The sequence below is a fragment of the Trichoplusia ni genome, chromosome 25, assembly GCF_003590095.1.
Source record: "Trichoplusia ni isolate ovarian cell line Hi5 chromosome 25, tn1, whole genome shotgun sequence".
NCBI classification, from domain to species: domain Eukaryota; kingdom Metazoa; phylum Arthropoda; class Insecta; order Lepidoptera; family Noctuidae; genus Trichoplusia; species Trichoplusia ni.
The window spans coordinates 3,886,299-3,903,271 of record NC_039502.1 but is presented as its reverse complement, the minus strand read 5'-3'; the positions used below and the strand labels follow the sequence as shown (position 1 = coordinate 3,903,271).

The following is a 16,973-nucleotide window of genomic DNA, read 5'->3' as shown; positions in this document are numbered from 1 at the left end:
AATTCATAAGTATTAATAATTAATTGCAATAGCGTTAATTTAAATGCGCGTAATAACATCAAAGTGCCTCTGTTCCATTTTTTAATTTAATTCCTCCGGTCACTCATTCAACATTAACGATGGTATACCCAAACTGGTTGTTATAGTGACTTTCTGAATGATTCATACTTTAAAGATGCAACGGTTTCCCACGCGTTTTTATCTGGATTGCTCGACTAAATTCGGATCGCGACGGACGGGTAAGGCTCCGGTTGGCTCAGAAACTATTCGTCCCGTTAAATGCGAGTGAGTAAACCGTTGGTAAAGGACTACTTAATACACAAGTTAATAAAAACAATATAACGCAATTTAACAGGTATTAAAGAGCTGTTATTTAATTGTTGCTAAATATAATTTATACTGTCTTCTGTTCGATGACTAATATACAAGAACAAACGTGCATCAAGTCCTGTTATGTACACACAAAATAGGCAAAAAACACGTCACAAAAGAAGATGTACAGGGATTATGCTTATTTATTAAAAAAAATGTAAACCATTTACGAATAGATATTTATTGGACCGGTATTTTCTTAAAAGAAAACTCGTAAAAAGGGAAGATAGAAATTTTGATAGTCAACTAAATAAAGCCATTTATTTACTCCGAAGATGACGTCACAAATATGTCATCCGTCATCCAAAAATATTCATCACCTGTTCATTACGCAGCTGCCTGATCGTTTTGACCGTTGTTCTGGGTTTAAACAGATGGGATGTGTTATAACCTGTGTGATCGCAAACAGACAAAAATAAACACCTGCGTAACAGCTGTTCATGGTTTGGGAGGTTGTATTGTGAAGTCACCTGTTAGGATTGGTCCCAAAATTTTTTTGGTGTATCCATCATTAAAAAAAAATGTGTTTTATAAGTATGCTTGTGTCATGGTAAAAAATGCTATTGATAACGAGCACGCGTGAATGTACATAAAAAAAACTTTTCTCAATATTTAACTCAATATTTTTGATTAACTTCAATTTAAGGTAAATTTTTATTATTAAAAAAAATCCCTTCTTCGACGAGTTCTCACTTCTTTGTGTTACTATCAAATGAATTCCGTCAATAGATCGTTAAGTATACATCATTAAAATGTTTAACAAGTCCAAACTTGACACATTTGTGTAATTATTGCACACTATTTACCCAACTACCTGTAACAGCTTCGCACCTTTCTACCAACAATACACTACACATCAAAAGATCCCGCCCAAAATCCCCGAAACCATACGCTTTCCAGAATTCGGACTTGTCAAATGATAATCCCATCCTTTGTTGTCGACCTATTGTTTGAAATTAAACCTCATTACCTGGAATTAAGGTTCATTGTCGGTTATTGGCAAGTGATTAGCTTATTGGTGTAAATGATGGTATAACACCTGCCGTGATGGGTATGGAGCGTTCAGACGGTTCAGTCAGTGGAGAGCAGCGAGTCGGTCAAGTTGTGTTCATAAGCGAGTGAGTGTTATTGGATTTGGAACCATTGTGATCGCCTTGGGATCTTTTGTGTCAGGTTAGTGTTTATTTTAACATAATATTTCCGTTATCAGATTGTTTCTTGAATATAGGTACATTGTTGATTTGGTATGATTCACACGAGTTCGAATAGACTGCAAATATTTAACGTATCTGAGTTCGTTTATAGGAATTTTAATATAGTAATTGTGAAGTATATTATTTAATAGAATGAGTTTTAGGATAAAGTTTCCGTATAGCCAGGGGATGCGCACGCGCAATATTTACGCAAACGTTTGTAAACACAGTACTAGTTTATTGTCAGGGTGATTTAAATTCATTACTCTATCACGCCTCTGAAGAAATAGGAATCTGAAAGTAGAAAAATTTCGTCTAATATTTTCATACTTTTTCTATTTTCTATTTTTTTTTAATTGAAATGTTTTAGCATATCCACGTAACTACTGCTGCTTCAATTTCCTTGTATTAGGAATTGTGCAAGACTTTTACATATTGTTATCATCAATACTTGGACAGGGATAGGTATACTCAGTAATTACTTTTATTTCGATCAATTTTCTGCTTTTCACTTTTAGAAACCGATAGCAACCTGTATTTTTACATCATCAAATTTTAGTTAAAATTTGTTTTACGTAGTCTATTTGCACCACTTAACCGTATCTCACAGTGATTTTTTGTAGAACAAATAGATATTTATAATACGAAAAACAAAATATTTCAATTCAATTTTCTAGAGTTTCCAAATTAGTGTCCCTCATAAGACATAAAAATCGTCTTGTTAGTACCCTATATAAATTTCTAGCTCTCCTTATACCTATAAAATCATAATCCTATTTCCAAACGTTCTAACCCCCCCCCCCCGTACCACGATACTTCTTTAACAAGATTACAAACTAATCTCATAATATAATACTAAACCAATCCTATTAATAATCCGTTCTATATTAAACCCAGTACCGGAACAAAAGTATCTACACTTGTCTAATCTTAAGAACAATTGAAAGGATTTAAAAGAGAGTTTTCCCAGTCATAAATTACGCAGCTGTCGAAGATTTGCTTCTATAAAAAATTGGTTTGAGATAAGGAAGGCTTTGTAAAGTTCTACGTAAAATTGTATGGGTAAGGTTTAACGAATGTTTCTTTCATGTTTTTTGCTATATTTTGGATTGTTTCAAGCTGTGGGTAGGGAATTAGTGACTAGTTTTTTTTTTTTACCAGATTATTGCAGTATGGCTGGGCACTTTGGGGGTTTTACCCGACTGTTATAAAGTTGTGGTGTTGTATTTTTCAACGATTTTATATTTAAAGGTATGAATAGTTTTAATATTGTAATTAGCAGATTTTGTACAAGGTAAACTAGTAAATTATAAATGTTATAATATTCCATTGTTTCAGTTTCCCTTTTTAAAGTACCAATATGATGTGATCAAGTCTTCTTCTTCTTGTCACATGGTTGATGTACAAACTAGTGTCAGAGTTTTAAGAATTCGTAGGCTTTTGATGTGTATAATGTCATCCGAGGAATATTCTCATTTGCAATAGTTTCGTCACGACTTTTTCGGGTCCACGTTTTAGCCAGTAATAATTACCTTATAATAAGCAACTTCGTGCTTCTTCTTTTTGAGTAAAATTCCACCGCAATATAAAACCATGACAAAGCCAAAGTCAATATTGCAATAATAAAATGTGATAGATGTAGCTATTCTTAATTTTTTGAGAGTGATAGCATCACAGACAAACAAGGCAATTTATTTAGGGCTTCGTACGCCAATTTCGATGCTATTTATAGTCTATTTAATTACTTGTCACATAAACAAAAGACAACTTATAATCCAGTCGTATATTTTATTTGGTAATCTTTTTTACTGTTTCGTATTGGCTTTTCTTGCCTTTTTATTTTTAAATGTACTTTTTGGACCACACAACACTCCCAAAAAATACAAATTCACTGAATTGAGAACTCAGTTTTTTCGCCTTTTTTAAGTTACTGAGATCGATTTTTACCTTCTTCAAGTACCAAGCACTTGACTAGTTTTGATAGTTTTTACACTTCACGTATGTTTACGTTCATAAAAGCAATATTTATAAACCGTTACGGTAATAGTTCGTTACATTTAGTACATTGTTTTGTTTTCTTCGTGTTAACTAAAACAAAAGTTTGTTATTATGTAATTTTTTCATTAACATCCGTTTGTTTTGTGAAACTGATTTAGGGCAATAGTTCGCAGATAAAATAGAGTATTTGATATTTCATGAGATAATAGGAGAGTATATAATAGAAAAAAAAGGAAAAATAAAGTAAGATAGCCGAGTGGTTGAGGTAATCACGCGAAACCTGTGTGCAATTCGTCGCGGGTTCGATCCCCGCTTAGGATAAGGACAAGTGTTTAAATGTGTAATTTCGCGTGTCTTTTTGTTTCCTAGTCTACCTTTTTAAGTACTATAGTAGCAAAAGTAGCCACCCATGCAGCAATTGGAAAGCCAAGTCATTTTTTTTCAAGGACAAAACCTTTAGACACAATCTCACTACCTTTTCAATTCATGTGCGTATTATAATGTTATTATCTCTGCATAATAAGGTGAAGGAAAACATCGTGTAGAAACCAGCACACCTGAGATTTTTATCGGTGTGTTTAAACTAAAAAAAAAAATTCTCTGACACGAGGTTTTACATCAACTACTGGTAATGAAATCCCAGTAAATACTAAACAATCATTTTCAAATACGATACCCTTTTTATCACATTCTTATCTTCCTAACTTCTGAAAGTAAAAATCAGAAATTCTAGAACGCAAGTTCTATTTGAATTGTGTAGTGTCACAATCATTTTCTGCATACATTGGCAAATCATCAAACATCAGCAAGACGGCCCTACCCTTACAGAAACTTCTCGAACATGAATCCAAAACCAATCAACTATCAAAGTATGTCAAACAGCTACCTGTTTTTGTTAAAAAGGTCATAAGTGCGAACAATTACATGTTATTATATCAATGTACTGTTATTAATGGGTATGTAAACTAAACGGACCATGGATGTTCGGAATGAGATCATTGTCCAACACGTGTTGATTTTTCTATGAATAGTTGATAAAACAATTATAAAAAAAAATTACAATTGTATTGAGGAATGTGAGCTGTCTTAGTTATGGAATAATAACAGGGACGGTTCCTTACCCAACGGTAACGATGTACCTATGTATATCTATAAGGTGGATATTATAAACAGCGTTACGTTGTTATCCATTAATCGTTCTTAAAGCCATCACACCTGACTTTTGTATTAATAATGCTCAAAGCGTTTGGTAGATTCGCAAACTTCCACAAATTGAGTAAATCATAAAAGCACTTATCCTTATCATGGTTCCTAGTTGGTTAGCTTAAGCGCAAAAACCGCTAGTTTCAGGTACCTACTCATATTTACGTATTCTCTTTATGAAAAATAAACGTACTAGTAAATAATGGACTATCTAATTTTATTTGAAGAATTACTAGCAAAAGTAAACAAGTCATTAAAATCAAACTTTGTAATTTCCGTTAAATTAAAAATCAAATTAGATACCACAAAGTGTAATTTAATTAATTAGAATCGCCAACATTGATAATGAGTCGGCTGTCATTTAAATTAACGAACTTTTTCGTTTTATGCAATAATTACATCACTAATAGGATGATAATGTAATTCCTAATGGAAAAATAATAGTAGGCCATTACCCTATAAACGAAAGTACTGTTGTTCAATACAATTAATGTCGTCATTTTATCGTTACAGATCCAGAATGGAGGCAATAATGTCAGAGGGCGCTACAAAAGAAAATATAATGCAACCAACGACACTTCAAGAGGCAATAAACATTATTAAATTCCTGAACACGACACATAAACAAGAAGTTGTAAGGCTGAAGGAAGCATATACGAAACAAGCTGAAGTTATAAAGAAATTGGAATCGAACAGGAAAAAGGAATTGGAATTCCTATCGGGTGAATTGCAAAAATACGAAGTAAATTTGGCTTTAAGGACAGAAGCGGTCTCGAAACAACTCGCGCAGAAGGATATTGTTATACAGAAACAAGCAGAAAAAATTGAAGAAATGAGCAAACAATTGAAACTGCACGAATTAAATGCTAGCGTACCAGAAATAAACATAATGGTCGATTCCAATTCTGATTCTGGCGTTGCGTTGGAACATGAAGACAGTAAAACTGAGGAAACGAAGCCAGAGGTTAAAACTACAAGAAAATGCAGCAGAAGGTTCGGAGATACAATAAGTTTTCTTCGTAGGGTGGACTTTTCTCCCATTAAATACAAACCATCAAATAGGGAGGGTGCTAAAAAGAAGGATGATAAGAAGAACAAACTACAAGTACCTTCTACGGATAAAAGGGTATTCGATCGCCAGATAAGTAATGACAAATCTCCGAGTGATGACGAAAGACATGTCACTGATGATTCCATTTTCTCAGACAGTGGTATTGAGCCTCTAGTCATCAGACCGAATAAAGTTAATGATAGTATGAATAACCACTTCTCTGACGATGGAAGCGAGGACACCAGTGAAGAAATCTTCGACAGAGTCATGACCAGAAGCAGCATCCGGCGATCCGTAAAAGCAAACCCGAAATACAAGAAAATAAATAGAAGTAAATCGAAACTTTTAGAACAGGTCAAAGTTAATATAGTAGATTGAGAATTTGAATTTATACAATTTTTATATTATAGAACATGTGCAATCCCGATGTAACCGTATGAAATTATTAAAGTCTGTTTTATCTAACGGCGTTTTTAATTATAAAATTCCTCATAAAAGTATTTAGTAGCATTTTTGTTTTATTACATGAGAGTTGTAAACCGTAACGATCTTGTTAAATACTTTGTAGTTTTATGTCTCTTTTGCTGTTCACATTATGAAATCACAATGTTTGAGATTATACTGGACAATAACTGTTTGTAAGTTCGCTAGATATTATTTTTTTATGAAATATTCCAAACACCATAAATCATTTTCTATTAGATAAAAACACATGACACACATAAATTGATATATTTAATAAAACTACATCTTGCGATAGCTTGATAGATTAATACTTAACAAGCTTGATACTGTACTAGAAACTATTTCTAATTGATAAAAGTGCAGAATCGTCTAAGATTCTCAGTGATTCACTTTTTTTTGTTTAACATTTTATAAACACACAAAAATGACCAAATACATATACACCTACATGCCTATACCTTATCAAGCAACATAAATTAGGTTCTGCCAATTATTTATATCTTTTCCCTTTTGATCTTTATATTACCTTCGCCTTTGGTATCATAAATCAACACAAGATACGAACTACCGGTTAATTAAGGTACAGGAAATTAATATTTTACAGACAACTGCTTTTACTAATTAGTAAAGATCAATGCAAGCTATTTTTTGGAAGAAAACTGGGAATAGGACCTGAATATTGTTAGTAATATTGTCTACTGAACTATTAGATACATCCCTATGAACTATAAAACACACTAAATCTAGACAAGTTTCTGATTGGCATTTTGGACCTATCCTTACAATTTTTTGTTGCAACGGAACCTTATCTGTTTACAAATCTCATACTTCAGCTTAGCCTATAACATAATATGTTTTTATTACACCCAGAAGAAAAAGGCAAGTAAATTCATCATTACTGACTACTTGCGTTGAATTTTAACCAAGGTTCCAAGGCAGTTGCTCGCTACCATGTACGCACATCGTAACACATTGTAAATCGTAGTTTACATAAGGAAATACAGTATTAAATATAGCTCGGAAACACACTTTTATAGCTTACATAGGAGCCTAATAAAACACCAAAACCTCGAAAGCAGGTAATCTAAAAACCTGAACTACACAGTTACTATCTACCAAAACATGGTTTCAGTTACCAAGCTGAACCAGATCATAAGGTTTATACAATTGAATATCAACCTCCTTAAACTTGGTACGTGGAGATACGAACGAAACCCTCAGAAATATCTCATAACAAAGATCGAGTTATACACTGGACATAGTCAACTTATCCGGCAATAACAATCTACATGAAACAACAGCAGTAAAACTATTTTAACCAACAAAGTTAAATTGTTACTTAACACTGTCTACGGCAATGTTGAACTAAGTATTTTGTAAGTGGCAATTTCATCTTTATGGGTCAGGATATGCGACTTTGCTCCTGGTAATTTTATAGGCGAAAATTGGTTGATAGTTTTTGAGGTCTGGTATGGTAGGATTAGTAGGATATCATTTATCCTACTAATATTACCAATATTATAAAGGCAAAAGTTTGTATCTATGGACATATGGATGCTTGTTACTCTTTCACGCAAAAACTACTAAACGGGTTTCGACGGAAATTAGTACACGTTTAGTTTATATCCTCGATTACAATACATAGGATAGGTTTATCCCGATTTTATGTTCTGGTGGGATTATTTTAGATTTGCATAATGAGGGCCCGCAGGCAAAAATTAATACCTAATAAAATGCCGATAAAGGTCTATAGCTCTCATTTCTATTACTGGTGTTTAAGTAAGACACTACAAGACGTCTACGGGTATGTAAAGCACCATCTGAGGGCACGGCAGTGCCCCTGCCAAGTCTCGAGCAAAACGGGCACGGCCGCACCATCTTTTCTCGAAGCGATTCGCGGCTGTTTCGCCCCCCCTGTATCTTCGACGTGGACAAAGCTAGGAGTTTAGCTTTTCGGGGAATAATAGTAGGCATTAGAACAAGCTTAAGTTCGAAATTACATGCCAATTGAATTAATGGTTTAGGAGTTACGGTCGATCAAAGTTACACCATTTTGTCACTCACTGACTCACTGACTCACTGACTCACTGACAGATCATCAAAAATCTAAGGTACTTCTAGCAGACTTAGAAACTTCAAATTTTGCACCAAGATAGGTCCTTAGCCACATATAAAGGAAAAATTATAAAAACATTAAAAAATAATATGCCATAGAAAACAATTTTATATTTGCGGTTTGGCAAGAACATTATGTATGGATTTTGACTGCATTGTTAACTTTGTTCGTTGTTTAAGTACCTATTCAATTGGATGAATACATACATAGAATAGAAAAGAATAATATAAATGTAATACACAGACTATCATTAATACAAATTAATACATAAAATTCATAATTCATTAAATTAATAAAGCTAAAACTCCATTGTATTGCGATAAATATTGTATGCGCGCTCGATAGATGGCGTTGTACGTGTCTGAATCGCGCTATGGTTTCGTTACAAAGCGCAGTCTAAGTAGTACTTCAGAATAATTCGATAATTTTCATTTGATAGCGCCACCTGTCTATGAAAAACCATTTCGAAACTAAAAAATATTGTAGTGATAATTGATATTCGGAGAACTTTACGTGTTATTTAGTTTAGTTTAGCTATAGTTTGTAAGTTAGTAATAATAATAATAATATTTATTTATTTGCTTGAATGTAGGTTTACAATAAGTTGGTTACAAGTGTGTAGGATCCATGTACATTCGGCCATTAGTGCATGGCATGCAAAAACATTTTAGAGCAAGTGTTGAGAACAGTGGCTATATCTTAATATAACAAAAACTTAATAATAAACTTACTAACTAAATAATATTAAAAACATTATATAAACTGGTGAAGTACGCTTGCAAAAGTACACAAATATTTATGTTACACAGTTATCTTGCAGAAAATCTGATACGGAGTAGTAGGATTTCTGTATCAGGAAATTTGTTAAATATTTTTTAAATAATCTTACAGGCTCTTCTTTTATATTATTTGGCAATTTGTTATAAATTACAGGTGCTATACCAATAAAATTTTTATTTAATAATGCGGTTTTATATGTACCTGTATGAAGCAGATATTTATATTGCGATCTTAAGCTGACTGATCTTTTCCTGGTTTCGTTTAATGTAGGAAATAAATGAGAGTTAATTTTAACAAATAAACATACTTCGAAAATATATATGCATGGGAAAGTCATTAAGTTATACAATCTGAAAAAAGGTAGACAACTGTCCGATATTTTAATGTTGAAGATGGATCTTATACAGCGTTTTTGGGCTTTGAAGACTGCGTCCCTTTCGCTGCAGTTGCCCCAGAATATTACAGCAAATCTTAGTACAGAAGCTACTAACCCATGGTAGGCAATCAAAACAGTTTTCACATTTACTTTTTTAGACAGGTTAAATAGTACATAGGCAGATGAACTTAATTTCTGACATATGTGATCAGCATGTGTCTTCCATGTCAGTTGGCTGTCTATATGAATACCTAAAAATTTTGTTTTATTTACCATTTCAATAGATGTTCCTTTAAAATTAATATTTAGGGTATCAGGGAGTAATCTTTGATGAAAGTGCATTATTTTGGTCTTATTTATATTTATCAAAAGGTTGTTATTATTTAACCAGTTGATTATAGTTTTTAGTGTATTATTGACATCATCTTCATATGATTCTTTCTTTATACATTTTATTAGAGCTGTGCTATCGTCTGCAAATAGGATCATTGGATGGTTGACGTGACGTGGGAGGTCGTTGATGTACACCAAAAATAAAAGAGGTCCTAATACACTTCCCTGAGGTACACCGTATTTAATTACTCTGGAAGACGATTCGTATTTTTTTTCAAATTTGGAATTGCTACAAACATTTAAAATTTCAGTATATTGTTGACGACCACAAAGATATGACTGGATTAAACTAAGGACGTTGCCTCTGATACCATAGGCGTTAAGTTTTTTCAATAGTAAATCATGGCTCACCCGATCAAAGGCTTTAGACATATCCGTATATATTGAACATATAGGGATTTTTTTATCTACATTTATCATTACTCGTTTTATTAAATTAAAAATGGCCATATTAATACTTGTGTTTTTTCTAAAACCGTGTTGCTCTTCACAGAGTAAATTGTATTTTGTTAGAAAATTATAAATAGCTCTATATATTATTTTTTCAATAACTTTAGAGAAGATAGGAATAAGTGTTATTGGTCTATAATTAGTCATGTCTTTTCTACAGCCAGATTTGTATATTGGTTTAACTATAACTGATTTCAATTTTTTTGGGAAGATACCAGCTGTAATACTTCAATTCAATTCAATTCAATTTATTTATTTGTGAACATAGGTTACAATAGATGTTACAGAAAAAATACATTTTGATCTCCATGTCCTACCACTTGATGGTGTACAAATAGTTAATTTGATCATAAATATAAATTCAATTAATATCATAAAATTAAAGTAGTTATAACATAGATATTGTTATCAGATAATTAAATAAGTTTACATTACATTACATTATACCATTGCAGTCAGTCAAAACATAATACATAGTTATAATACAGTCATTTAAAAGAATTAATTAAATACATACATTATTATCAATTTATATTTTTATCATTTAGGAATTCTTGAATAGAGTAATATGCCTTATCTATCAGAAATATAAACAACCTTTTTTTAAAAATATTAATATTATCTGCTGATTTGACACATTTTGGGATTTTATTGTATAATTTTGGAGCCATTGCAAATGTGCTTTTCTGAAACAGAGCGGTTTTGTTTGGAACCAAATGTAATTTATCGGCTCTGCGTAGGCTGCTTACTTGCGCAAACTTAGACAGATTGCGTCTAACAAAAAGGCCAATTTCGTAGATGTACATGGAGGGTAGGGTTAATATTTTTAGGTTTTTAAAATGTGGTTTACAACTGTCCGTTCTTTGTAGATTACAGATAGCTCGGATACACCGTTTTTGTGCGATAAATGCAGTTTCTTTTCCAGTCGCGTTTCCCCAAAATATAATCCCATATCTTAAACATGACGCGACTAGTCCGTGATATGCGGTTAGTAATGTTTGTTTACCCACAGTTTTCTTTAACATGTTCAATGCATATGAGTATTGGTTCAATTTACTGCATACTTTTTCAATTTGTACGTCCCATGACAACGTGTTCTGAATATGTATTCCTAAAAATTTCGTGGTGTTTGTTTCACTGATACTCACACCATTGTAATTAATGTCAAGATTTAATTTATTATTAGTTCTTTGTCCAAATTTCATAATTACAGTCTTACTTAAGTTAATTTTTAAATTATTACTCTCTAACCAATTTATTACGGATATAATATTATTATTTATGTCAGATTCAAGATTATCAATATCATTGCTGTCAAAGATTATGGTACTGTCATCTGCAAACATAGTCATGGGGTAATTAGTTGCTGTGGGCAGGTCATTAATGTAAATGAGGAATAGTAGAGGTCCCAGGACACTCCCTTGGGGTACTCCATATGTTACATTTCTAATATTGGATTTATAATAAATTTCATTTTTAGTTTTCCCACATACTCTATTAATAACGGTAAATTGTTTTCTATTTATAAGGTATGATTTAAGCAAGTTATAGATGTTACCTCTAATGCCATACAAGTACAATTTTTGGAGTAGAATATTGTGGTCCACATAGTCAAATGCCTTGGACATGTCCATGTATATAGCATATACTGGCAATCTTTTGTCAACTCTTGATGTAATTATATTCAAAAATTCGTAAATAGCCATGTTAATAGATTTGTCTTTCCTAAAACCTTTTTGTTTATCAGTAAATAAATTGTTTTTTTCAAAGTATTGGTTTATGGCATTATAGACCACCTTTTCAAAAACTTTAGATAATACCGGAACTAGGGCTATAGGTCTGTAGCAAGTCATATTTTCTACGTCATCTTTCTTAAATAAGGGCTTAATAACCGTTATTTTTAATTGGTCTGGAAACGTACCGTTTAATATACATGAGTTTATTAGATGACTTAGTACTGGTGCAATGTAAACAGAAACGCGTTTCAATATTTTTGTACAGATGTTATCGTAACCAGTACTAGACGTATTTTTTAAATTCATAATGATATTATGTATGTCTTGAGGAGTAGTTGGACAGATGAACATGGATGAGCATTCATTAGGCAACGTTGATCTATAGCTAGTGTCAGTAGGTTTAACCTGGTCAGCATAAAAATTATTGAAAGCTTCGGCTATCTCAAACGGATCTGTCAGTATTTTGTTACCTGTATTTATTCGCATTATATTTTCAGTTGGTACCCTGTCTTTACTTTTGTTTATAACTTGCCATGTCGCTTTGGACTTATTTTTTGCCAAATGTATGAAATTATTGTTTTGTGATTTCTGTGTAAGCTGGACGATTTTCTTAAATCTAGTGGAAAACATTTTAAAATTATCTTTATTGTGCTTTGTTGGTATTAACCTATATTTCCACAACAATTCCCTTTTTCTTTTGCTGCATACCTGTATTCCACGGCTCATCCACTTAGGTCGTTTTTTAGTCGATATTTTTAGTTTTATATCCGGGAAGCATAAATCGTAGAATAGCTTAAAATCATCATAAAATTTATTAAAAGCGACTATGGGGTCATTTTCTTCATAAACTTCTGAGAAACACATATTTTTGAGGCAATTGACGAATTTAATTACATTTTCTTTGGAATAATCACGTCTTATGCAAAACCAGTAACTAGACAAGCACGTTCTTTTGACAGGGCATTTCAGCAACTGTGCTGTGTGGTCTGATACTGCAAATTCTACTATTTCACCATGACATCCCCTTACATTGTGTATGATATTATCGATACAGGTACCGCTACTTAGGCGCGTAGGAACTTTAAATTGAGTTTTTAGATTAAATCCCGTTAGTAGTTGCTTAAATTGTTCAGATTTCTTTGTATTTTTTAGAAGATCTATGTTATAATCTCCACACATTATGATTTTTTTGTTACAGTTAAATGAATATAGTTGGAGTATATTATTTAAATTACTAATAAAAATATCAAACCTATTTCTTACTTCTGTGCTACTTGGAATTCTATAAACGCATATTATTATAATGTTATGTTCGGTCAGCTCTACGGCGCAACATTCGATTATGTTTGAAATACTGTGGTTAGCAACTTCATCAATAGTGTTGAATTTTAAGCCATTTCTTATTAAGATGCATGTGCCACCGTGTCTAGTTTTACGAGTGAAGCAAGCAGCCAAAGTGTAATTATGCATACGTAAAAGATGAAGATCCGAATTAATCATATTGTGTTCGGAAAAGCAGATTACATCAGCGTTTTTGCCATTGTTACCCAGATCGTTCAACGAAACCATAAAGATATCCTGTTTATTCAAGAGACCGTTTATATTTTGGTGAAGGACATAGATGTGGCTAAACACGAAAAAATCTGGGTGGTGTTACTATGCCAGACAAGCTAGAATCTGTATTACAAAAATTACGATTGGAACTTGAAAAATCACTAAAGGCTTCAGTAGTCTGACAACTCTTATCGAGCGTTGTAGGACTAGCGTTCTGAGAAAATTTACTCTTCAAATCAGCATTGTATTTATTGATTTTTAAGGTATAGTCTACTTTTAATATTTCTTTTAATAGATGACGACATTTATACTCTGTACGATTATATTTATGAGGCCGAAATACACTATAGTTCATATCTACAAATGTTACATTGTTAAAGGGGCTACAAGCAAATCGCATTTCGTAATTTAGTTTGCGTTCGTTTAATGATTTATTAAAAGGAACTTCACTTATTAGGATATTTGTATCGGTATGTAACTCAAGAAAAGTATGTAGGTTAGTTTGTAATTTATATGGATTTGTATCGTTAATGCCCCCTAATATAACTATAAAGTCATTGTTAGTCAAATTCTGGTAGAATTTAGTGTTTATGGAAGCCAACACATCTGCCATTTGAGCTCCAGGTTTGTAGTAACAAATCACGACGTATTCTGGGCCAATTAACTCTTGTAGTACTTTTTGTAGTCCTTTTCCCTGTTGATCTGCAATTACTATTACTTGCTTTTTTACTACTCCTTTATTTACTTTAACTTTAATGCTCGTGGATAAGTTGTCATTTGATGTTTTAAGTTCTTCTGCGGAGCTTGATAGTTCTTTGTCAGAGTTTTTAGTAGGACTCTTGTAGACTACAACAGGATAACTAATGTCAGAAGAAACTTTGTCTTTCAAGTTTTCCAGAGAGATTTTCGGTGATGCTTTGGTTACCAGTGTAGATTTTATCGGTGTGGACATATTACTTAGTGTTTGCTTGAATTCGTTCTTCTTTTTCTTGATGGACTGTGGGGTGGACACGTTACTTAGTGCTCGCTTGAATTGGTTCTTATTTTTTCTGCTGGATTGTGGGGTGGGGCATTTTGTTGAATCAAAAATTCCTATTTTCTTGTACAAGTCTATCACTTTATTTGATTTTTCTAGGTCTGACTTAAGTCTTGAATTTTCGCACAGTAGATTTTCAATTTCGTCATTTGCACTTTGTAACTTAGCTGTTAATTTACTAATTTGTTCATTTAACATAATCTCAGTTTCATTATTACTTGGTAAGGACGTATTTGGCAGACTCAACATTGTAGTATCAAACAATGATGAATTGGATTCGCTTAACGATATTGACATTCGTCTAGGTTTTCTGTACGTTATGTTGTCCTCATCCATTTTTGTGGTATAGCTAGACTACAGAGCAACTCAAGTCTGATTCTTCTTCAATATATTGGGCAATAATTTCAGTGGTAAGATCAATTAAAAATCCCAAAAGGACTTAAATAACAGTCCAAAAAATAATAGAAAGTGCTACAACTCCAGCAAGTTAGACAAATTTCTACCACATTTAAGAGTATTTATTAAGTGGTATCACTTTTAGTTTTTCTACTTGACACTTGAGTTTGTAATGGCGCTAGTAGTACTTTTCTTTTTTACAGATGGTAATACTTTAGTACTTCTACTTGCCGCTAGAGGCTGTAATGGCACTAGTAGTACCACTTTTATTTCGTCTATTCACCGCTAGAGGAGATTGTGGCGCTAGTTGTACAATATAGCAAGAGGATCAAAGTCCAAATTTCAAAATAATTTTCCTAACTGTCTTTGACTTTAAAGTAATCCGTTAATGCTGGTAAATATTCACTAAAAATATTGCTGTCGTCTCTGTTTGAAAGTAATATTGTTATTGTATTGTCACTAACACACTTTGGCTGTTTATAATATCGTTAAACACTAAGAATTGGTGTTTAAGTGGACTATTGTTTTATTCACTTCCGCACTTGTCATAAAGTGTCACAAATGATATCACTCGTATATTTTGAGTACTGCACTATGTTACACCACTGTTTATAAAGTTATGATGTTTATTATTATTTTTGCGAGTTTTAAATTATGCGCTGAGATGTCACTAGGCCGGTGTTGCCAGGCTTTTTACTGCTATTAATAATATGGCTAAGAGGTTCAGCAATTACATTTGAAACAAATTTTATGGTTTGTGTTGGAATACCATCATAACCAGTACTTTTTGTGTTTTTAAGGGATTTTATAACGCTTATTACATCCTGAGGTGTTACTGGGGGCATGAACATAGAGTGTGGATTATTTTGTATCATAGGTTTATACTCATTTGAAGTTCTAGGAATTTCTGATACTTGGTCAATAAAGAAATTATTAAAATTTTCTGCAATTTGTTTAGGATTAGTTATTGTTACGTTGTGGTTTGTTATTTGTGAAATAGGTTCTGGAATTTTTTTGTGATTATTAATTATTTGCCAAGAGGTTTTAGATTTATTTTTAGAATTGTTTATAAGATAGTTATTTTGAACCCTTTGGGTTAACTTAATGATTTTTCTAAATTTCTTTGTATATATTTTTAGAGTTAATTTATTTTCGTCTGTAGGTCTTTTTCGTCTTTGCCATAAAAGTTGACGTTGTCGTTTACTACAAATTCGAATACCTTTAGATACCCATTTTATAGGATTATCCGAGCGGACAATGACTGATTTCTGAGGGAAGCATAAGTTAAATATAAGTTGAAATGTATCAATGAAGTTATCATAAGCTTGATTAGGATCTTCGCTGCTAAAAGTGTCCGCGAAAGATAAATTTTGAAGATGTTTATAGAATTTTTTTAAATTGTATTGTGATGTGTCTCTTATAATTTTACGCCAGAATTTAAGATGAGTAGTTTTGTTTACTTTAATGTTAATTAGCTGGGCAGTGTGGTCCGAGAGGGCTAAATCTATTACGTCAAATTTACATTTTTGTTTTAGGTTGTGAGCGAAATTGTCCAGGCAAGTGTTACTGACAAGCCTCGTCGGTTGATTAATTACAAGCTTTAAATTATAATTCAATAGAAAGCATTCAAATTCCTTTGACATATTAGTTTTTTTCAATATATCTATATTAAAATCACCACATATTATAACTTTATTTTTATTACTTTTGCATGTTTTTCTCAATATTAGCTCCATGTTTTCGTAGAAATTATTAATGTTCGTTATAATAGGTGGTCTATATATGCAAATTATAACAATATTATGTTTAATCAATTGTATGGCACAGCATTCAATGACTCCTGGTATAGATAAT

At 32.3% G+C, this 16,973-nt stretch overlaps 1 protein-coding gene across 1 annotated transcript; it reads left to right on the top strand.

Moving 5' to 3' along the window:
• Positions 1-1,417: 1,417 nt before the first annotated feature.
• On the top strand, positions 1,418-6,282 carry LOC113505391. Its single transcript, XM_026888065.1, has 2 exons — positions 1,418-1,545; positions 5,280-6,282. Exon 2 carries the CDS (start codon positions 5,287-5,289, stop codon positions 6,193-6,195), a length of 909 nt encoding a protein of 302 aa, XP_026743866.1. The 5' UTR covers positions 1,418-1,545; positions 5,280-5,286; the 3' UTR covers positions 6,196-6,282.
• The last annotated feature ends 10,691 nt before the right edge of the window (positions 6,283-16,973 follow it).

Coding starts and splice junctions, on each gene's coding strand:
- LOC113505391 (XM_026888065.1), top strand. CDS start 5,287: ATGGAGGCAATAATGTCAGAGGGCGCTACAAAAGAAAATATAATGCAA.